Genomic DNA, 22,606 nt, shown 5'->3' with positions numbered 1-22,606 from the left:
CAAGGCAGCTGAAGTTCTGGTTGCCCTCTGCCAGCAGTGATACCCTCCTGAAAGGGCCCATCCCCCATGGGGGGCTGGGAAAGCCTTGAGAGTGCGGATCATTCACAGAGAGGCCAGGGGAATGGGCAGCCCCTTTGCATTCAGTCCTAGAATATGCACACCTGAAATTGTTTGTGTTTTAATTTATCAAGAATTCCAAGTCCAATTCTGTTCCAATCATCCTGGCCACCGTGGGATTGATGCTGGTCACCGTTGTCGCAGGGGTGCTCCTCGTGAAGAAATACGTCTGTGGGGGAAGGTAAGGGGCGTGGAGGTTAGAGGGACTGAATTCAAACCACAAATCAGCCAAGGGCACACGGTTGAGTTTGCCCTTGGGCAAAAACTATCTCGTTGAAGTGATGTCCCTGAAGCAGGAGGCCCAGGTCTTTTCAGGATTTATATTTTCCACGCGCCGACCAAGAGCTGTGTTCCTGTGCATATGACTCATTCTGTGAATGTATAAAACTCAGAAAACCCATAGCCCTGTGAGAAACGCATCCGTCTTCACAGCGTGAGGACTCACGGGTGTTTCCACCCCCAGGTTCCTGGTGCATCGGTACTCGGTGCTCCAGCAGCACGCAGAGGCCAACGGTGTGGATGGCGTGGACGCTCTGGACACAGCCCCCCACACTCACAAGGGAGGCTATCATGACGACTCAGATGAGGTGAGACCCTTTCTTCCGGAGGGGTGGGCGCCAGCACAAAGCAGGAGCGTTTCTTTTCCTGGTCATAATTGAGATCTGACTGAGGCAAAAGAGGGTAAAAGCCAGAAGCAGCAACTTAATGACTGTGAGAGTTGGCGAGCCCAGAAACTAGGTCATAACTTTCAAAATAGGAACTTTTTAGTGTGTAAATAATACGGTCTCTGTTTTTCTTCTCAGGACCTCCTGGAATAGCTCCTCCGAGGAGCTGGGACCGAGGACAGATGATGGAACCGCAGTACCTCTCACACTCCCTGTGGCTCCGACTGGGGGGAATAAATTTCCCATTGCGAGGGACCCAGCTCTGTTTCTGCTGCTTCCACCAAAGCCAAAAGGACCTGCACTAAAGAAATGCGGGGCGGGGAGGGGGGAACCCTAAACGTTCTCACAGTTGGCCCTGAGAAGGGGGGGAGTTTTAAATTCTTTCAGTTTTTATTTCAAATTCTGTCTTTTTGCAAAGTATGGGTTCTTTTGGTTTTGTTTTTGTTTTTTAAGGGAAATGAAATGGAATAGGAAGGGAACGTTTCACTAACCCCACTCTTGCATGTTTTGCATGGCGCCTGCTCCGGGGCACCGGCCAACCCCAGCGTCAACGCTCACAGCGCACTCGGTGCTGTCCCTGTGCTCTGCCGGCGACACAAAGCAGCTGCCGAGAGGGACTTGGCGGCCTTTCTCCAGCCAGGGACAGCCCTGCCCCGAGCACACTGCACACCAGCTCCTCACGCACACCCCGCCTTTTCTTTCTTTTTTGGGGACCATAGACCACAGTGGTGTTTCTTTCCCCTTGCTCAGTCAGGCAGTATACCCTTGTTAATTGCCCTTTGGCCACTGACTTAACCATGTGCTTCCAAAACACTAAATCAGGAAAATTTAAAGGGCAATATTTTAACTTGGGGCCGGAAGAAGGGAGCCGCAGAGAATTGACTAGATTTAGCACCTATTAAAGGACAAACTCTTGCTTCTCCCAAGATCTTTCCAGCCGTGCTCCATGTTTGTGCCAGTGGCCTTGCTCAAGGACAGGGTTAGGGCCTGCCCCGATGTCTGCCCAGACCGAGTGGCCTCTTTGCGAGAGCCGAGGGAGGGCGCCCGGTGTGGCCCCTGTGGACTGAGCATCACAGTCTTCCATGTCCTCTGCCACGAATCATGAGGATGGCCATTTACTTGCGTGCCTCCTCTTGGATTGCTGTTGTACGTGGAGCCAGGACTCGACACGTTTTCAGATTTATAGGCTATTTTTTAAAAATCAGGACTTTATGACCAGGCTCTCCTCCTCACCCAGCTTTCCCAGCTTTGCCAAGGAATCTGGTGGCGAGAAACTTGCGGCTGAACCAACTGAAGACACGCTTCCAGCATAGGTGATGTTTTATGTGATCCATTAGGTTCATATTTTAAATTTAAGGACACTTTCCATTTGACACTTTTAAGTTAAATTGATAGTAGAATGTAGGGAGGTGGATTTGGAGATGGCCAGGTAGCAACAGCAAGCGGCACTAATTTTCATACAGCTTGGATGCCTGCTCACCAGCAATATAGCGTGGTACAAGCTTGGTCTTAGCATCCCTACAGTGCTGGCCGCAGTCTCTCCCAGTAATTATGATTGGGACATTCTTTGGTAACTGCCATTTTGCTGCTAGTTCATTTTATGGCTATAAAGTCACGAAAAAGTAAATGTGCCAAATTAACTTTTGTCAGAATGAGTGAGCAGATGGTCGTGTTCTCTCCTCCCCAGAATGGATTAACAGCAGCCGCGAGAGTGGGAGAGGGGGCGGATGGAGAAGGTTAGAGACTTTGAAGCTGCAGCAAAATTACATGAGTCAGGGAGCCCTAGTTAGAAAATAAAGTTAGGGCAGTTTTTGTGAAGAGAATTCACATTTGCTTGAGCTAGAGAACACTGATCTTTTAGGAAAAGCTCATTCATTTTGCATAATCTTTAAATTAAAAAGAATTCCGAAGACAGACCAGCTCACAACTGATAAAGTGTCAGCCTTTATCCCAGACCTCTCACCTCCTGCCCAAAGTGAATTTGATGCCCAGAAAAGACCCACTTTTGCTGCACACCTTTTCCCCACAGCACATACCCGCTGGGGTACATGTGCCAGTATGCGGCAATTCTGACTCGTGTTAGGATGTAGGAAAGTTAGTATTCTCTAACCAAGTATGGTTAAAGCTCTTTGCTCATAATGGTATCTGGGATTTCTGTAAAACCTGGTAGTTTTCAGAGGACTTGGGTTTGCATTATGTCATTTGAACCTTACCACATTCTCAATGAAATTCTTCCTTTGAAGGCGGGGGTTTGTAATGCGCATTTTTTAGGAGATGGAGCTGAGATACAAAGAGTGAGTAAATTGTCCAGGGCCCCTATGTGTGTTATGAGCTGTGCTGGTTGGCCGTCTTCAGAGCTCGCGAACTTGCTGTGTGTGCAGGTACTGGAGCAGGAAGGGCTTCCTTCTTACGGATGACTCGCTGTTCTTTAGGAGAAGGGTCAGTGACACTTCTGTCAGAGCAGCACCTGGGACCTTTTTGCCACCTTGGTGAACAGCAAATTATATTCTCCTGTTTTCCACGGCTGGAAACAAATATTAATGGGAATTTTGAATATGTATTCAGAAACTGCCGCTCCCCTCGCTGCAGAAGTAGGCTCCCCCTCGACGAGCCGCCCCGCTCCATTCTCCATTCTCCTTGTTTGCTTGGCCCTGGCCGGCTGGCCGGCTCCCTTAGTCGGAGGACTGCTAACAAGCCTGGCTCATTCCCTTCCTTGGCTAGGTGGCTTTCCATATCGGCCCACTCACTCACAGATGTATGCCCTCAGCCAGAAAGCATAACAGCCTAAGTCTGTGACAGCTTTTAAGGGAAAACGTGTTCTAATTTGTTCTGCTGATGTTAGGTTAGGAGCATTATCTTCGCAATAAAGTATAGCTTACCATTTCGTAAAATCCCAGGCGTGATGGTGGCAGGAGAGATTATTGCTGGAGGTTTCGGTGATAGAACTTAGCATTGTAAGGTAAGTTGGACATATCCGACTGTCCAGATTGGTCTGGGCTTTTAAGTCCAGGTGGAGAACTCACCATCCCTCACCTGTGACGGGTGTCTTGGACCCCGGGGTGGGGAGGGGTCTTGGTTTTTAGTGGGTCCAGAGACTGGGAATGCATACCCCTAGGCTGGTCATTGAATGGGAAGACCACGTAGAAGAATAAAAAGTGTTCGGAGGGTTCTGGCAGTTCTAAGCTGGGCTTGGGAGATTCAAGAGATTAGCTATACCTGAAGTTGAGAACTTGCCATCTGCCTCTAACTAGGCTTTCCAGTGTGTACCTCTCTAATTCCTAGGTTTGCCTCTGGGCCTCGACGTGCCCCAGCTGGCCTTTCATCCCTGACAGATGAGTCCCGTACTGGCCACCCCTAGCTCCTGCACTGGCTCTGTGAACCACAGCCGGTTCTCCCATGGCCTTGGCCACAATGCCAGGATACAGAGAGGGCTGGCCGGAACTTCACTCGGTTCTCTATTTCCTAGGCAAATCATCCAAGTAGAGAGGTTCTCTTTCCCTTCAGGAGAGCTGTAAAGAACCTGCTTCTGTACACAGTGGCTTAGAGCCCATCCTGCTCATTGTTAGTACATCCCCCTCACCCTTCACCCTGGATACTTGCAACTACTAAAATAAGAGAGTCAGCTTTTCAACTTCACTACTGCCTTGCCTGAAGCAGGGAAATAAACATGGACTTAAATGTCCTTTGAACAAAACCAAAGTGTAAGACTTGCCACATGACGGCGTGATAGGCAGGGCCAGACTGGCTGGCACTCAGCAGGTGCCGGACCTTCTCTTTCCTCTGCTGCCGGTTTGCCCAGCAGCTCTGGAAGCTTCATCCTGCCCAAGCAGAGCCCGGGCCTTGCCCTCAGGAAGGATAATTGAAATAGCAGGACCATGTTGATTCCTTGGTTATGTCGCGTTGTAACAATAAGAATCAGAACATTGATTTGAAACCGTCTTCAACAACTTGCTGTATGCATTTTTTTCACACCAGTACATTCTTAAGCATCCTTGTTTATATAGGATAACATAAACTAATCTGTACCTTTATATATATATGTACATATATACATATATAAACTGTATAGTGTACATGTTAATGATTTATCAATATGTCCCAAATCCTTCACGCCATTCTCATCCTCCGCATGCCCTCAGTTTGTGGTCGGGTGACTTGAATGTTCCCCGACGATCCTACCCACCTCCCGTGTTTGGACGTCTAGGGAAGGAGGGTTTTGATTGTACCCTCCTTATCCTCATGCACAGAAATGCTCAGGGTCCCCATGTGCCTGTTGTTCAACCCTCTCTCGTTTCCTGTCCCCTTTCTGAGCATGTGGTCCCTCCCTGTTCTATAATTTCTCTGCCCCTTCCCCAAGCTGTGGGACAGCTGCCTTCTTCCTAAAGTGTAAAGCAGTATTAACATCATTACTGCATGTGCGCTACAAACCCAAGTTTTCTGTTCCCTTTGGACAGAAAACTGCATGTGGGGTGGGATAATCAAGTTTCAATGACCCATGTCAGTTACACAACAAAAGCCAGACCCCATAACAAAATTCCACAAAACGGAAATCAAACTCAAATTTCTTTAGCGTTGTGTAAATAAATCTGGATGTGTTTAACTTTGTACTGGTAATTTTCTGTATATTTGCAATATTTGGGTTAGAAATAAAACAGACTGGACTTTGTTACCTGACCTATTGAAATGACTAAGCTAGAATTTGTTCATCTGTACGGTTTGTTAATATGATAGATTTTCTAGTTTTCTAGCCTCAGAAATCCAACTCCAACCGCCAGAGAATAAGCCAGTAAAAGAGCCAGGACTCTGCATTTGTTGCATGAGAGGTATTAGGTAAGTTGTGGGGGATTACTTAGTTCTGTCTTGTTCTTTACGCTCCTAAGAGTCTACCTCCCATGGATATTTGTGGGACCGGCTTCCTCTTTCTTGCACCTCCCACACCCTTTCAGGGTACACTGCTGCACTCTTCCTTCTGAACACAGCAGTGTAGAATGACTCTCCTGAGTTAGGTGTTCCTTCAGGCCGGTGGGACAGGTGACAACCCGGCCTCTCTCAGATCTCTCCTGCCGCTCTCACTCCTAGTCCTGCCTGATCCTTTTCATTTAAGGACATTCAAAGAGCTGCTGCTTTCCTCTCTCCCAAAACTTGTCTCTCAGGAGAGGTCCCTCCCCAACCGCCTTGCACCTTTAGCTAGGCCTTGAAGATTGCTTCTCAGCCTGCCATCCTGGGTGACATTACCAATGAATACCTACTCTGACATCATGATCTGAAGCTGACGAGGCAAAAAGAGTTTGCTCCTAAGGAGCCCTGCCACCCGGCCGAAGAGTTCCTCCCCTAGGAGATTATGTGTAGAATTTTATTTTCAGGAAGTCTGTCTAAGGTAGTGTCCTAAGACTTGCTGCTCCAGAGTCACTAAGGTTGCCTTTCCCACTGCAGATTCCTGGACCCCACCCTGATCCATTAAATTAGACTTCGTCATGGACAGACCTTAAGAGTCTGCATTTTTAACTTGATTCTTTACATGTCTATCGCAATAAAGGGCTTAGACTGAAAGCCTAGGCCAGTTTCACCAGTGGGTAGATTAAGTAGGTGGAAAAGGGGGCTTTGGAGTCTCCTGGTGTTGGAACTCTGTACTTAGAAGGGCTCCGATGAGAAATCTGGCAGCCGCTTTCACACTAGTCCCAATGCGGCACCAAGTGCAGCCCTGGAGGTCCAGCTGCATAGCCCCCTCGTCAGCCGTCGCAGCTCCTGATAAATAGGTTCCTGGGCCAGATGTGTGCCTACTGGCTGTCCTGGCCCTCAGCCCCTATACAAGTTGCAAAGAGGAGCTTCCACACCCCACTGTAGCACAGGCTCCCAGGATCCTATTGACTCTGTCTCCAAATTGAGGGCTAGAGGGGAAAAATGAGTAAGGAGCTCATCCACTCAACCATACTCCTTTTTTTCCATAAATAAAGAGATTGTGGAAAGGAGGAGGAGGTATATAGGAACTCTGTACTTTCTACTCAACTTTGCTGTGAACCTAAAGCTGCTCTAAAAATAAAGTCTTTATACACACACACACACACAATGCTGGTTTCTGGAGCAAAGAAAGTGAGGGTATGATAGAAAAACATTTGGATGCAGTGTGAATGATGGCTTGGTAAATCCTATAGGACCTTTAGTATGTAACTAACGCTTCCTACACTTTGGCCATTTCCTTCTACTGTTAGCATTTTATCCTCAACATAGTCACAGCATCATCATCCCCAGCTTCAGATCCCTGAGGTTCAGACTCAGTGATTTGCCCGGGGTCACCTAGCGAACGAGTGAGTAGCCCGGCCAGAAGTCACACACACGTCCTCTGACCTCATGCCCCTGGCTCCCTCCACCACTGCTGCCTCTCACTTTACTGGTACTTTATCTCAGAGGCAAGAGAGCTCTCAGAGGGCCACATGCCGGCCCGACCTAAAAATAGCTCACATTTATCAAGCACTTAGCTCTACTCTGCTAAGCACTTTACACAGATTACCTCTTCTAATCCTCACAACCACCCTATGGGCATTACCGTCTCCATTTTACAGATGAGAAAACAGACCTGAGAGAGATTGTGATGTGTGGCAAGTCACACAAGCTAGTTGGTGACGGAGCCAAAAGTGAGGGCAGACTCTACCTTCCACTGCCACTAGGGGGGTAAGCTGAAGGGATGGGGACAAACCCTGAAAGGGCAAGTTGACCAGACTTTACAACTCCCTGAACATGGCACAGAAGGAGAAGAAGCCATTAAAGGTGTGTGTGAGAACCGCAAAGCCGGGGGCCCCATTGTCTGATCTGTGTGTGTGGCCAGGGGAGCCGTTTGAAGCTCAAACCTCCCCACCTCCCCAGGGCTGTGTGAGGGGTGTCGCCTCTCTCCCAGGATACAACAGGGCCACCTCAGTCCTCCCGCGGCTATTCTGGGCTGCTGTCTGATCTGCCTCTCTTCCCCAGCCCCTACAGCCCTTCTGCTGGGAGTAGCCTGGTGGGAAAAGGCCAGGCCAGTTACATAAGCCCGTGGCTGGGACCCCGGAGGCCAGGCTGGAGAGCAGGTGCTTAGCCCCTCCCTCACCACCAACAGTGAAAATCTCCCGCTGGAGCCCAGCCTCCGGGCCACCCAGCATGGAGGCAGCCACAGCTCCGGAGGTGGCCTCAGGATACACACTGAAGGGGAAAGAAGCGAGCCCAGCGGATGCTGAAGGACTTCCAGCTTCACCTGGACAGGAGGCCAGCAGCCCCATTCCCCAGCTCCTGGCCCTTGTAGAAGGTGACCCATGGGGTTGGGAAGGGTGGGGCGGCTGGGCGGTAGGAGTTGAGGAAGATACCCCTCAGCCCCCGACTGCACCTCCTCAGGCGTGTGCAGAGGGTAACCTCACGGGACCAGTGTCTAGGAGGGGGGAGCATTCGTCACAGCCCCCACCTCCTTGGTGGGTTCTTACCTGCTGCTCAAGCGTCTCTGCTGGGTTTGTGCTTTTTAGCTGAGAAGTCAGGGGATGGTGTATGCGGCACTTTCCAGTGACTAAAAGTGATCTGTTTAAATTTTTACCTTTAATCAAATGTCTGTCCCAGGGACTGAGGACCTGATATACTAATGGCAGCCAGGAGGGGAACGAGGGGTGAGATGGTGGCCATCTGGCTCAGAAGAAGGGAATGAAAAGCTTATAGCAACTGACAGGCTGGTGGTGAACAGTCCGTGACACTCTGCGTCTCCCTTGGCGGTGCCACAGGTCCAGGACCTACCTATCCTGGCAGCCTCTCCGGGTGTGAGCTCCGTGGAGGCAGAGTCTGTCCAGGGGAAGCAGTTGGCCTCCCTTCCACAGTGGCCTCTCTGAACCTCTAAGCAAAGAGGCACTTTGGAGCCAGGAGGTGGTGGGCGCCCCTTCCAGTCCCAGGTCTTCTGCCAGCAGCCCAGCCACCCACTCCCCAGCTGCCCCTGGCTGAGGCCTCTGTCATGTTCACCTGGGGTGTTGCCCACGGTGCCTGGCTCGGCCGACCAGAGGTAGAAGGCATGAGCCAGGCTTTTCCCTTCCCTGTGCAGTACCCGGCAGAAGGAACCACGGGGGATGCCTCAAACATTTAAGACGGTTACGTGCACAAAGTCCCTGCTTTGGGCCCCTCAATGTCTTAAGTGCAGGGGATGCAAAGACCACAAACAAGAAACCCAGGGACCCCCAAGGTAGGGAGCCGTAGGAGAAGATGATGTGACCTGGACTCAATTCCCAGGCTGCCTCCAGGAGCTTTGTGCCCTTGGACAAGCCAACCAACTGCTCAACCTCCTCTCTGTAAAATGGTAATTACTAGTGTCTACCTAGTAGGCTGGGTGGGAGGATTGCCAAGATGATCCAGAGTGCTTGGGAAGAGGCCGAACAAAGATGAGTAGATGATGAAACGTTTCCAAGTCAGGAGTGAAGACTACGAGTTCTACCTGGAAGCAGGCCTGAGCAGGGAGAGCTGGCTGCCTCTTCTCATCCTCATGGGAGGCGCTGGGTTTTCAGGAGTTGTTTCAATGTCACAGGCAGAGAGCCGGCTGAGTTCACTCCCTTGAAAAAGAAGGAGTTGGGGAGAAGTGGTTGTGAGCACAGTAGGCTGGGGTGATCTTGAGACAGAAAACCATTTCTTCCCATAAAGATCCAAGGAATAAGCAACAGGCAGAGAGAACGAGAGTCAGTACTGCTGACTCCCACCTCGGCTGGTCTCCATAAGACCCTGGGGGAGGGCATCTGTCTCTGCCACACTGCTCCCTCTGGCTGCGAGTGGGCGCTGTGGGCCATCGGCTCCTGACAGCACCACCACCCCCCCCAGCCCCCACAAGTGCAGCCTCACGGCCACCAGTATCGGCAGCCCCACTGATTAGCACCCCGGAGGTCAGTGACGATAAGCACTGTTTGTGATACTTTGCAAAATACGTTTGCCTCTGTTATCCGCTTAGAGATGATGGGAGTTGAAATCTTAGCTCTGATTTGTGACCCTAGGCAAGTCATTGCACCTCTCTGGGCTTCCATTTTCTCATCTGTAAATTGAAGGATAACTTTTTGATGGCTGTGGATCCCTAGGAAAAGCTGATGAAGTCTGTAAAATCTTACCCCAGGAAAAATGCTCAAAAAAGTTCAGGGGGCTCACAGAACCCCTGAAGCCCGTTCAAAGGTCCTTCAGGGTGCCATGGACCCAGCCTAGATGGCTCCTACGTTCCCGTGAGCTCTGAGTCCCTTTTCTTCCTCTTACCCCCTCCTGTACCTCATGGGGAGCCCAGCCAGACCCAGAGGAGCCCTGCAGTGCGCGTCTGTGTGCATGGGAAACAGAGCAGGCGCCAGAGGCGGACGTTCATTTGCAACATCAAAATAACTAGCAACTGGCCACCATGGAGCTTTTAGTCAGGAAAGCCTGCTACGTGGCTACTCAGTGAGCAGACAAAGGTGGTCGGCACTGGGAGACAACTTTCGGCCTCCCCTCAGCCCCGCACGGAGGCACTGGGGTGGGAGGCTGGGGGACAGGCTTGACCCCTGCCACGGAGAAGAGGAGACCCTGAGACCCAGAGGCAGGGCCCAGCTGCTGATTTCAGAATAACTGCATCTCTTTTCAATCCAAACTCTTCCGTCTCTTCTGGCCTTGGGAAGCTGGAGCCCGTGCCTGGGAGCAACCCCCCTCCTTTCCTTGTCCCTTCTTCCTCCTTTCCTCCCTCCTTCCCTTTCTATCTTATTTCTTCCTTCTGCAAATATTTGTTTTATGCCTGTTATGTGTCAGGCACTGCTTCAGAAGTAAACAAAAATAGGCAAAAATAACTCCCCTTGTGGAGATTACATTGTAGTGTAAGGAGATAGACGATAAATAAATAAAATATGGAATATGGCAGATGTAATCAAGGCCATGCCGAAAAATGAAGCAGAGAGGGAGGACAGAAAATGCTGGGAGTGGGAGACACATCTGCAGTTTTAAATGGGATATTCAGCGAAGGTCCCGTTAATTAGGTGCTATCTGAGCAGCAACTGAAAGGAGATGAGAGTACAGTACATGCAGATACGATACTTGGAGGGAATGTTTCCCATACAGAGAGAACAGTCAGTGCAAAGGCCCTGAGGCAGGAGTGTGCCTTATGGATTGGGGCCACCCAGCCCGTTGCAGCGTGAGGGAAAGAAAGGTAGGTTTGCCGGCAGAGAGGTAGCAGGACCCTGTGAAGGCTGGTTCAACTCTGAGATTGATGGGCGACCTAGGTAGAGTTGTAAGTGAAAACTGACATGATCAGGTATAGGTTTTAAGGATTTTTCTAGCCGCTGAGCTAAGAATAGGCTGGAGGCAGTCCAGGGACACTAGCAAGAACATCAACTGAGGATGAGGGTGAGGGAGAAGGTATGGAGGCTTTAGAAGAAGGAGTGTCCAATAGTCACCCAGGAGAATAGGTCACTGCTAGTGGCATCAGCTTACCATCAGCCTGGCTTGTGCTTTGCCCCAGCATGCAGATGTGGGCACTGAGTGGGTGGGAAGCATGTCACTGGGGTTGGCCATTGCCAGGAAGGAGAGTGTAGTGGAGAAAAAGAGGATTAGGGATTTGAGTGGGGGACACAGGGAGGGAGTGTAACGATTGGCATCTAAGGTGGGAAGGAAAGAGAGTGGTAACAGCGAGGGTGACAGGGAGTGAAGGGTTTGGAGGGCCGTGGGTCAGAAGTCTCAGTGGTGCCGAAGGATCGATCGCTGGTGCTGGAGCAGCAGAGGGGGACCGGCCCTAGGGGCAGAGACTGCGCTTGTAGGGGTTTGCCGCTTGATGTAACAAATCGGCCTCAGAAGGCTCCAAAACAATAGCTGTTTATTTCTATGAAAAAGTTTCTATTTCTACTTATATCTATTAAAAGTCGTTCTCGGTGCGATGATTCCAGGCCCCAAACCTCTTCCGTCTTGTGGGTCCACCATGCCTCAGGGGCCCGTACCCAGCCGTGTGAGTGCAGCCAGCAGAAGACGGTATACAGAACCCATTTTTTAAAAAATTTCTTGAAATATTTTTTATTTATTTTTGAGAGTCAGAGAGCGCGCGTGCGATCAGGGGAGGGTCAGAGAGAGAGGGAGACACAGGATCTGAAACGGGCTCCAGGCTCTAAGCTGGCTGTCAGCACAGAGCCCGACGCGGGCTGAGCTGAAGTCGGACACTCAACCAACTGAGCCCCCCAGGCGCCCCCAGAGAACCCGTGGCTCGGAAGTGATTCTCATCATTTCCACTTGCACTGCTCCGGCAAGAGCTAGTCTGATGGTCCTATAGCGAGGGGGCCCGGGCAGCCCCTTCCCAGAAGGCACTACCCTGTGGAAGAGACAGCATGCATTTAGGCAGGCAGTGGGCCACGGCTGTCGTAGAGGTGACGAGAGAGCGAGGCACTTGAAATTCAGATTACAGAGGCTGCAGTGACTTGGCTAGAAAAATCACGAAAGGAACCAGGGGCTGGAGCCAGAGAGGACAACGCTGCTGGGGGAGGGGTGGGCACAGATGTGAGGGACCCTGCAAGGACTGGAAAGGGGGGTGTTGTGATCACAAGGACCCAGGACTGGAGCTGCGCTGGAGAGAGCGGCCACGAGCCGGGTGGCGGCCGTCAGCATGAGGGAGGACCACCCCGAGCTGGGGGTCAGATCTTCTCCGACAGCAGTTGCCTGTTTCTCTGTCCTTCTGTTTTCTTCCTGACCTTAGTTTCACAGTCCTCGAGTAGATGACACTCCTGTCCTTCACTAGGTACTTCGGAGGTCGCCCTTCCTGTGACCTCCTCTGGACAAGTTTCTGATAAGGCTGCGACCACAGCCTATTTCAAAGCCATAGCCCGCCTTGTGCATTTGCCCTGCACGGGCAGCCATTCACTCACACAGGCCCCTGGGCACGCACACATGCGCACAGTCTCACTCACACACCCTCAGTCTCACACACACGCGTGCGCACGCACACAGCTCCCTCCCTCCTTTCCATGTGTCTGTCTTGTTCCTTCACTCTCCAGGCCATAAATAAGAACATCAGTGTGCACTACGTGGCACTTAAGGAAGTGCTGGAGGACAGGCTTTAACCGTGTGAAGAGAAATTTTGAGAGAATAGGAACATCTATCTCCCCACGAACATAGAATAAGGAAATGGGCATAAACTTGAGCAGAATGAAATTAGGGGAGAATTAAGAGGACATTTCTAATCAAGAGGAGTCAAGATCTTTGGACTTTAAGTAGTCTCCTCTGTCCATTTGAAAGAAAGAATTAGCATTCTGTCTGAGGGAAAGACAGCTCTCACAGGTCAGAGGCCAATGTTTCTCAAAGGACTTTTCAAAATGCCTTTTCCCCCAGACTCCACGAAGGGAGAAAACCAACTTGTGGCTGTGTCAAACTTGGTCTTAGAAAACCTAGGTTGTGGGGCACCTGTGTGACTCAGTCAGTTAAGCGTCCGACTTCAGCTCAGGTCATGATCTCACAGTTCGTGAGTTTGAGCCCCGCGTGGGTACTGTGCTGACAGCTCAGAGCCTGGAGCCTGCTTCAGATTCTGTGTCTCCCTCTCTCTCTCTGTGCCTCTCTCGCTCTCTCTCTCAAAAAAAAAAAAAAGCCTGGAGCCTGCTTCAGATTCTGTGTCTCCCTCTCTCTCTGTGTGCCTCTCTCGCTCTCTCTCTCAAAAAAAAAAAAAAAAGAAAACCTAGGTTGTGCTTTAGGGCTCTAGTCTTTGGCTCACATCCCTCCTGGCATCTGAGGAGTAGAAAGACCTTGAGCTTCAGGGAAAAGCCACGTTTCCCCAAGGTCAGTACAATTAACACCTCTCTTGACTGCAGAGGTGTGAAAAGAGATGCCCCAAATGAGCCCTCCGATTAACATTCTTAGCAAAGGGTGAGGGAAAGAGTGTGTTGCTGCCTGGGCACCCGCAGCTGCCACACTTTCTCCTGCCCCCCACCCCCGCCCTGTGTCAGCTGCCGGGCTCAAGCCCGTCTTCTTTCCCCCCACTGGGGTCTGGGAGCCCGCTGAGAGCAGAATCCTCACCTACTCACCCTCAGACTCAGAACACTCTACCAACTTCACTTTGTCCCCTATCAATTCATTGCCTTGTCAGGGGACCCCACTTACAAAGAACTGGTACCAGCCCCCCCACCCCCACCCCCGGGAGGAAGAGACTGCCATCCTGGCTGTGGGCTCTTCTCTTCTGTCTCTGCCCCTGCTGGGTCCCTTCTGGACCTCGGGCCCTCCTGCTCATCATGTCTGAATACCACCATCTTTTTCTTTTTTTTTAATGTTTGTTTATTTTTGAGAGAGAGAGGCAGACTACAAGCGGGGGAGGGTCAGAGAGAGAGGGAGACACAGAATCTGAAGCAGGCTCCAGGCTCCGAGCTGTCAGCACAGAGCCTGATGTGGGGCTCGAACCCATAAGCCGTGAGATTATGACCTGGGCTGAAGTTGAATGCTTAACCAACTGAACCACCCACGTGCCCTGAAATTTATTATTTCTTAAAAACATTTTTTTAAATGATTATTTTTGAGAGAGAGGAAGACTATCTTCCTCTTCAGAAGTGTCCTGAAATGTATTATTTCTTTTAAACAAATTTTAATGTTTATTTTGAGAGAGAGGGAGACTACAAGCTGGGGAGGGGCAGAGAGAGGGAGACACAGAATCTGAAGCAGGCTGCAGGCTCTAAGCTGTCAGCACAGAGCCCAACACGGGGCTCAAACCCATAAGCCAATGAGATCATGACCGAAGTCAGACACTTAACTGACTGAGCCACGCAGGCTCGCCACGAATACTACCATCTTAATTTATGTTCCACATAAAACTATTTCTGTAATTGTTCTCCTTAGTTCAGGTAAAACAATGCTAACATCTTCCCAAGTATTTTTCGTTTTTTTTTTTTTAAATGTTTATTTTTAAGACAGAGAGAGACAGAGCACGAGCAGGGGAGGGGCAGAGAGAGAGGGAGACACAGAATCTGAAACAGGCTCCAAGCTCTGAGCTATCCGCACAGAGCCTGACACGGGGCTCTAACCCATGAACCATGAGATCATGACCTGAGCCTAAGTCGGAGGCTTAACCGACTGAGCCACCCAGGTGCCCCTCAAAGTATTTTTCTAAGAAACAAGAGAAACACTAAGTGGACACAAATAGGTCAGTCGGCATGCACCCATCTATAGAAGCCCCTTCCCCACCTGAGCTCTAAGCAGAGCAGGGCTCAGAGAATACATCTTCTGGATGTCACGGCCTGAGCTCCTTTCCTCGCCTCCACCTTTTCAATTCTTGCAGATTTTCCTCTGCCTTCCCTTTCTTGCCACCTCCTCCTAAGAGTGAGACCACTGTCATAGCCCTGACAGGGCGCATAGGCCCAAGTGGGCAGATAAGCTGCGGTCAGAGAACAGGCCCTTCAGATGCACATTTCTAGATGGGAAGGCAGCACGACTTCCCATGTGTGTTTCTCTCTCCGAGCCTTTGCCTGTCATGCAGGCAGAGCAGGGAACAGCACAGCCGGCTTCTCTCCAGCAAATGTGAAGGGCTACTTCCTCACCCAACAGTGGGGAATCAAGCCCAACAAGATGATGTTTTGACCCTCCTTTTCAACTGCCACCCTCTTTTTTTCAGAAAACCCTTAAGTCATATCCGCTTGTTCTCAGCTCCTTGGTCACTTGCCAAGAGGGCCACAGGAGAGGAACACATCACACAAACGCTTCTTGTGTGTTTCACGCCCCACCCCCTTCCCAACCGCCAAAGTCGAACAGAGGGCAGAGAAGTGTCGCTCAGCTGCCCAGGGCTCCATCGCTGTTGCCTCGTTCTTACGGAGGCGCCAGGCCCTGAGCAGAGCAGGCGGGCCAGTGGCTCAGAGCACGGGAGGTCCCGTGTCACTTCGTTCCTGCTTTTGCCAGAGGCAGCAGTGGGTGAGGTGCAGTCTAAGAAGGCACAGCCCAGGGGGAAACATCAGCCACACAGCAACAAAGGAAACCAGATAAACAAAATGGACAGCGTGGGCTGTGTTTATATTTATTTGCAAAGGCGAAAAGTGATCTCGGGGCGGGGACAGGGCAGACCGTGGGAAGGAAGTTCTCGGTGTCTACACAGTGGGCCACAAACTGAGGAAGAACATAGTAGAACCTCTATTTATTTTAAATTTCACCATTCAAAAGTTTGCATTCCATAATGTACATATTTAAACAGTTCAGTTTGTAAGTAAAGATGCAGACCACAGAGTGGAATGTTCAGGAACATATCGTAGGGAAATGTTATCAGAAAGCTTGCAGCCCAACATCACACATTTGTGCTGTTTGCCTCGGTCGTGAACTGAGTGAAGCTTTTTACGACTCCAGGAAAGAATTGTGCAGAGAGGCCGGGGAGGTGGTGAGGACTAAGGCACTGTCACGTTCCACTTTGGACAGCAGCAGCAGGTGCCTGTCTCAGCCTGAGGCAGGAGGAGACAGGGGCCCCGAGAAAGCTAGAAAATGGTGCGGTCTCAGCCAACCCCTCCGCCCCCCACCCCCACCCCGAGGGACCCCAGGTGGGATGTTTGCACTTTCTCGGCCAAGGCAGCAGCTGGAGGCATTCGGAGAGGAGACAGGTCACACCTGATGGTCTTCCAAACCTCACACTCAGCACTTTTCCTGAGCATCCCCCCACCCCCACCCACCTCCATCCCGGAAGCCAAGGGACATAAACGAATCCCTCTACTCATTGGAACACGCCTGGGAGATCAAGGAGCAGTGAGCGGCGGCCCAGTGTTTCCCAGATTCCCAGAGTCTGTTGGTACAAAGCAATCCTCCAGCAACTGGAAGAGCACTGTGCAGGCATCCAGCATAGCCACGCAGAGGAAGGGACGCAGACACCAGCTCCCCATGCAGTGACGCCAGTGCTGTCCCGGTGGGTCCAGGGTGTTGACTCTGCCTGCAGAGTGGAAAACTTTCTCCTCCAGTCTGGCGTCACACTGGGAAGCACGCCTGACTCTTGGAGGTCCAGACTAACGTTGAAAGTGGCTTTGATAAAAGGAGTGCTGTTGAGGACAAATGCAGAAAAGGAGTAGGAAGAAAGGCAAACCACACAGGCTGGAGCAGTCCACGCACAAACAGAAAAATCTCGGTTGATGAAAAGTCAGTAGCTGAGTGTTACAGATTAAAAGAAGGAAGCATCAGGCTCGCATTCCAGTGCTTTCTGACAAGACCTGAATGCTCTCGAGAGGATATTTCAGCTGATCACTCATCCCTAAACTCCAGCAAGACGAAGGGAGCAATCTTCCCACTCCCTAGGTGAGGACTGATTTGCTGAGCACCTGGGCCATCTGCCCATGGAAGCACAGCCAGACGCAGTGTCCACTTCCTCTGAGCTCTGTGCTTCCTACTATAGGAGGCTCACCACCCACTGTTCTCTCTCCTTCCATCACTCAGAGCACCCCAAGATTTGGCTCCCTCGGGCCCTGAGGCAGACCTATATCCGGAAGGTTGGAGACACCGTGAACCTACTAATCCCATTCCAGGTGAGCATGCTGGCCCCGTGCTGAGTCTATGTTGGGTCTGTGCCAGGGTTTTGATTTGGAAATAGATACTAAGAGTTTGGCTAGCAGTGGGGCAGTCGTCCTGGCCTAGAGTAGACAGGCCGTGTCACCAGCAGCCTGAGGCAAAGTGACTCTCCCATCTGCACTGCTGAGGGGGAGGTTGGCATGCCCCATGCGATGAGTTGAAGCTAACCTCTGCCCTTTGGTCAGCAGAGGTCTGGGAGCTCTCGGTTTGGAGGGTTCTGGGTAGTTTAGACAGCTATTGTTAGCGCCAGCTGCCTCCGGTGATCTAAACTCTCAGAGGGCGGGAGACTCAAAGCCAAACCCCTTCCTTCCTCCACGATCCTTTCAGCTGTTGCTGAAAGATGCAGGGCCCCTGGGACAGTCCATGAACTTCTAACTCAAGGCATTGGCTGTTGCAAGTCAAGTCACCATGTGGACCTGGGGTGGATCTGATCCCCCACCGCAGCAGGGAGGGTCACGAGGCCTCTTGGGGCTGCTCACAGCCTTATTCCCATTTCTCAGGGCAAACCCAAACCTCAAGCCACCTGGACACATGATGGCTGTGCCTTGGACGCCAGCCGTGTGAGTGTGCGGAATGGGGAGCGGGACTCCATCCTCTTCATCCGAGAAGCCCAACGTGCTGACTCGGGCCGCTACCAGCTCAGCGTGCGGCTGGGCGAGCTGGAGGCCACTGCCACCATTGACATCCTGGTGATTGGTACAGTAGGGGGCCTGGGAGAGAGGTGGTCCTCGGGCCTAAGGGGAGCCATCACAGACAGCTGGGGAGGCCAGGGTGACTCTCCACACCGAGTGTGGGGCACAGTGGTGGGTGAGGGGAGGCACAGCTGAGCAGAGAAGGGGAAGGGCACCCCTGAAGTGATTTCCATGCAGATGTGAGCCGTACCCCACCTACTGCCATGCTTGGCCCTTTCAGAAAGGCCAGGCCCTCCTCAGAGTATCAAGTTGGTGGACGTTTGGGGCTCCAATGCTACTCTAGAGTGGACACCTCCCCACGACACAGGCAATGTGGCACTCCTGGGATACACGGTGCAGAAGGCTGACACAAAATCTGGGGTGAGCCCGCTGGGAGGGAGCAGAGTGGGAGGAATCACACCTTCTGGAATGGAATGGGGCTCTGCTACCTCCATGCGGTGGGCCGAGGTGGACCGAGTTCACAAAACAGGCACCTCATTCATGGCATCTTCTTGGGCCCCCGAAGCTGTGGTTCACGGTGCTGGAACGTTATCACCGCACCAGCTTCATAGTCTCCGACCTCATCGTGGGCAACTCCTACGCATTTCGAGTCTTTGCTGAGAACCAGTGTGGGCTCAGTGAGACAGCCCCCATCACTGCTGAGCTTGCCCACATCCAGAAAGCAGGTGGGGCGCGGAGACCCGGAGCTGGGAAGGGAGTGTGGAGAGGTGAAGAGGGGTAGGGGATCTCAGGCACTACAGCAGGGCCCTTCTCGGTCTCCTCAGCTCCCGTTCGGAAGACTGAGGGGTTTGCACAGCGAGATTTCTCTGAAGCTCCGAAGTTCACCCAGCCTCTGGCAGACTGCACCACAGTCATGGGCTATGACACCCAGCTCTTCTGCTGCGTCCGCGCCTCTCCCAAGGTAAGCAGGGTGGTTGTGCCGTGCTGCTCCCTGCTCCTGCCCTAACCTTCACTATGTGGGAGAGCATTCTAAAACAGCTGTTCCCATCACCATCACCCACCTCTTCCACGGCAGCTTACGTAGGGTAGGAACGGTCAGGGTGCTTACAGTCCAAGACAGGCTGATGTGGATGATGTTTCCAGTTTTCCTTTTAGTGTTTGCTCCTCGTCCAAGAAGACATCACTTACCGACCTGCTGGCAATTGGGCATGAGCTTCAAGTTGTCTCCCTGGCAGAGGTGATGGAGTCCCGCTGGGTTCTCCTTAGTCACCCACCACGCCTCACCTGCTCAGGGCCATATGTGTGCCAACTGTCTCGAGTCGAGGCCATAACCCTGAGCAAGTCTACTTCCAATCATGTCTCTAATTCTGTTGTACACTCAACTGCATAAAACATCACTAACACCCTTACCTAGGGGGCACCTGGGTGGCTCAGTCAGTTAAGCGTCTGACTTTAGCTGACAGCTCAGAGCTTCGAGCCTGCTTCAGATTCTGTGTCTCCCTCTCTCTCTGTCCATTTCTGCTCGCTCTCTCTCTCTCTGTCTCTCTCTCTCTCAAGAATAAATAAACATTAAAAGAAAATTTTAAAAGCCCTAACAACCTTACCAAGTACCTTTCACATATGAGTCTCGGCCAGACTATGTGGAGATAACATGTCAGAAAGAGAATATCAGTAAGTCCACTCTAGAAACTACTTTCTAACCAGAGGGGACAACAGTGACTCCCTAGCCAACAGTGGGAACAGAATATGAATGATTCAACAATGTAGATACAAAAAAGAGGGGATTCTGAGGCCCAGTGCCTAGGAAGGGGCTGCTTGAGCAGGGACAGAATTGAAGGTCCTACCTTTTTTCTAATCAGGAATACTTGATGAACAAGGCAAGGTTTCAGGTGCTCATTTCAACCAACAGAAGGAACAAGGGAGGATTCTGAGGATACTAGAAAGAGACCCCTCCCCAAATGTAAAGAATGGGGAGCCCTCTCACTGTTCCGATGGTGGCCCCCTCATCTTTATCTTGCAGCCAAAGATCATCTGGCTGAAGAACAAGGTGGATATCCAAGGTAACCCCAAGTACAGAGCCCTCACTCACCTGGGAATCTGCTCTCTTGAAATCCGCAAGCCTGGTCCCTTTGATGGGGGCATCTACACCTGCAAGGCGGTTAACTCCCTGGGGGAGGCATCTGTGGACTGTCGGGTGGATGTGAAAGGTAAGGGCAGAACTCATACCCTTTCTCCACAGCTGGAAAATCCAGGGGCACAGCCACAGCCTGCATGGAGAAGGGCTTGGATGGCTTCCTCTTCAGGTGCTCTCTGCACTGGGCACCATCACCATCAGGATATATTTGGGGAGCCGTTTTTATTATCCAGTATCTTATTTCTCTCCAACACAATTTTGTAATATAGGAAGAATGGCTATTCCCAGTCTGCAAAGGAAAGCCTGAAGCACAAGGTGGTGATCGGCTCCCCCTAGATTCCCAGTACTGGTTACATGAGGATTCCACTGTGGTGGAAAGAGCCCAAGCCTTTTCTTACTCAGATCGTTTTTCTTTTATACAGTCTTCGACCCAGTCCAAGAAGCAGAGAGAGAGAGAGAATCCCAAGCAGGATCCAGGCTCAGTGTAGAGCCCAATGTGGGGCTTGATCTCAGGATCATGAGATTGTAACCTGAACCAAAATCAAGAATCAGACACTTAACCGACTAAGCCACCCAGGCACCCCACCCACACCTGTTTTAAAGTATTCATTTATTTATCTCTGCCTGTCACCTTGTTCAGATCTCCATCGTTCCATTTAACATATTGCTAATATAAGTGCCTATTTACCGATTTGTTTCTCATTTAAACCATGAGCACTGCGAGGGCAGGTACAGTCTGATTCACACTTGTCTCCCTGGTGTTGAGCCCAGTTTCTAACACACAGTGGGCACTCTCTAAGTGTGCACAGCATGAATCAGGAATGAATGGACCATTACATGCCCTATTCCTCCCCATGAGTAGACTCCTAATTAGCATAATGGGCTCTCAAAAATCATGAGAAGTATATGCCTTCCCAATGCCCCGCAAGAGGGTTTCCCAGAAATTTCTGAGATGTTAACTCTGAGAAATGTCTGAATTCTTGCAGTTCCCCATTGAGGCTTCCAAAGAGGATTAGGGCAACTCTGACAAAGGTAAGGAAAGGGACTGGGCTTCTGAATAGAGCATTTCCTCTTTACGGTTAGTGTTGAGTCTGGGACAGATATATATTCCTAACTAAGCCCTTCAACCATGCAGTCATTGGTAACTATTTTCCTTGTAAACACTTGTTTTGCAAGCTAATCTTATCATCTCCATGGAAGGACTTTACCATAGATGGTACTACTTTTGGCATGTCCTCTGTCTGTCCTCAAGCTGATGACAGGTGTTAAATCTAATGGTCCTCTGAAAAGGAGTGATAGCATCTGTCTAAGTGTAGGGGGCTCTGTGGAAGGGGGGTGGGCAGGTGCTGTAAGAAGAGACGTCAAGGGAACAGTCAGGAGTAGAGGATGGAAGTGGGTCATCACCACCAAGTGGCAGCAGCATGGAAAAAGACACAAGAAGTCGCTCCTGCCAACTCTTTCTACCTCAGTGTCATGAGCATGGTAAGGAAACAGATTCGTTTGCCTGTCTTTTACTTTGAAGTGTATGGATTCCTTCCCTTCTGAGAGAAGAAAACCACCATTATCATCATTTGTCAATAATAGTTGAACACATGGGTATGTGGTCCCAAGCAGCACATTACTAGCAAAGGACAACTCAGATCATCATTTAAAATTTGATAGCTTCCTCAGATTCTAAATCACAGTAGAAATGCTGTGCATGAACTGATGAGTGGAGTGAAAGGGCAACTCATGGGAGAATGAGGGAGAATCAGTTCCCAATGTCTTGTGGGACTTGCAGTTCCTGGCTGATGAAAACTGAGGATGAATACCATCCCAGAAGCCATTTATTTGAACCCATCATTGATATAGAGCAAATGAAAACCTTCAGGGATGCATTAAAAGTACAGACTTCTCAGGAGAGCTCTCTCTGCCAGCTGGCTTGCAAAGATAGTCCTCTGGCCATCCCTCATTCCCTCTCTGTGTTAATGTAATGTTATGTTGTGTCAGAACTTGCCCTGTAACCTCTCTCTCAGCTGGCACACAGTCACAAAGCCTGGTAAGTAGAGAATTCACAGCCCAGGAGCCAGGGGCCGTGACGAGGAGTGCCTCAGCGTCCTAGGTGTGCACTGTGTTAGAGCTGCAACCGACCCTCTCTTTTCTGTGTCTCCAGGAAGCCTGATAGTGGTGAGATTGTGTTCGTAAGGAGCTCCAGCAACAGCATCTGCTTTGGGACGAATCTAAATAAATATGTGGATCCTCAGTGCATTAAGTGTCCATCTGTTTGAGCCTTTCTATATGGGAAAACCATTTAGAAAGCTGGAATCCTTTTTTCAAAATTGTTTGTTTGTTTGTTTGTTTATGTAGAGAGTGTATGTGCAAACAGGGGAGGGGCAAAGAGAAAGGGGGAGAGATTGAGAGACTCTCAAGCAGGCTCCTCACTGTCAGCACAGAGACAGGGCTCAGTGTCACGAATCGTGAGATCATGACCTGAGCTGACATCAAGCATTAGACATTTACCCGACTGAGCCACCCAGGTTCCCCCTCCTCTTTCCTCTTATATCCACATCCTCTTCCACAGAGGTTTCTAACAT

At 50.7% G+C, this 22,606-nt stretch overlaps 2 protein-coding genes across 3 annotated transcripts in view; both read left to right on the top strand.

Annotated features, from left to right (window-relative positions):
• SORT1 (sortilin 1) overlaps positions 1-5,456 on the top strand; it is a 44,051-nt gene extending 38,595 nt beyond the window's left edge. For both annotated transcript variants that reach the window (XM_077765581.1, XM_077765580.1), the window contains exons 17-19: positions 192-298; positions 581-704; positions 921-5,456. In XM_077765581.1, the coding sequence (XP_077621707.1) occupies positions 192-298; positions 581-704; positions 921-935 (246 nt within the window). In that variant the 3' untranslated portion in view covers positions 936-5,456. The remainder of the gene's footprint in view (positions 1-191; positions 299-580; positions 705-920) is intronic.
• A 2,421-nt stretch (positions 5,457-7,877) lies between these two features.
• MYBPHL (myosin binding protein H like) lies at positions 7,878-22,261 on the top strand. Its single transcript, XM_077765583.1, has 9 exons — positions 7,878-8,058; positions 17,136-17,224; positions 17,768-17,963; positions 18,180-18,319; positions 18,465-18,624; positions 18,724-18,860; positions 19,920-20,106; positions 21,020-21,065; positions 22,186-22,261. Exons 1-8 carry the CDS (start codon positions 7,914-7,916, stop codon positions 21,028-21,030), a joined length of 1,065 nt encoding a protein of 354 aa, XP_077621709.1. The 5' UTR covers positions 7,878-7,913; the 3' UTR covers positions 21,031-21,065; positions 22,186-22,261.
• Positions 22,262-22,606: the final 345 nt, after the last annotated feature.

This window comes from Crocuta crocuta, unplaced genomic scaffold (genome assembly GCF_008692635.1).
Source record: "Crocuta crocuta isolate KB4526 unplaced genomic scaffold, BGI_CrCroc_1.0 scaffold274, whole genome shotgun sequence".
NCBI classification, from domain to species: Eukaryota; Metazoa; Chordata; class Mammalia; order Carnivora; family Hyaenidae; genus Crocuta; species Crocuta crocuta.
Note: the sequence above shows the minus strand (reverse complement) of the source record. Positions and strands in the feature narration are given on the sequence as shown.

Excerpts from the sequence above, each read along its gene's own strand:
- MYBPHL (XM_077765583.1), top strand. The coding sequence starts at position 7,914 with ATGGAGGCAGCCACAGCTCCGGAGGTGGCCTCAGGATACACACTGAAG. Across the intron at positions 8,059-17,135 it reads GCTCCTGGCCCTTGTAGAAG|AGCACCCCAAGATTTGGCTC; the intron begins GTGACCCATGGG and ends TCCATCACTCAG. Across the intron at positions 18,320-18,464 it reads AGGCTGACACAAAATCTGGG|CTGTGGTTCACGGTGCTGGA; the intron begins GTGAGCCCGCTG and ends GGGCCCCCGAAG.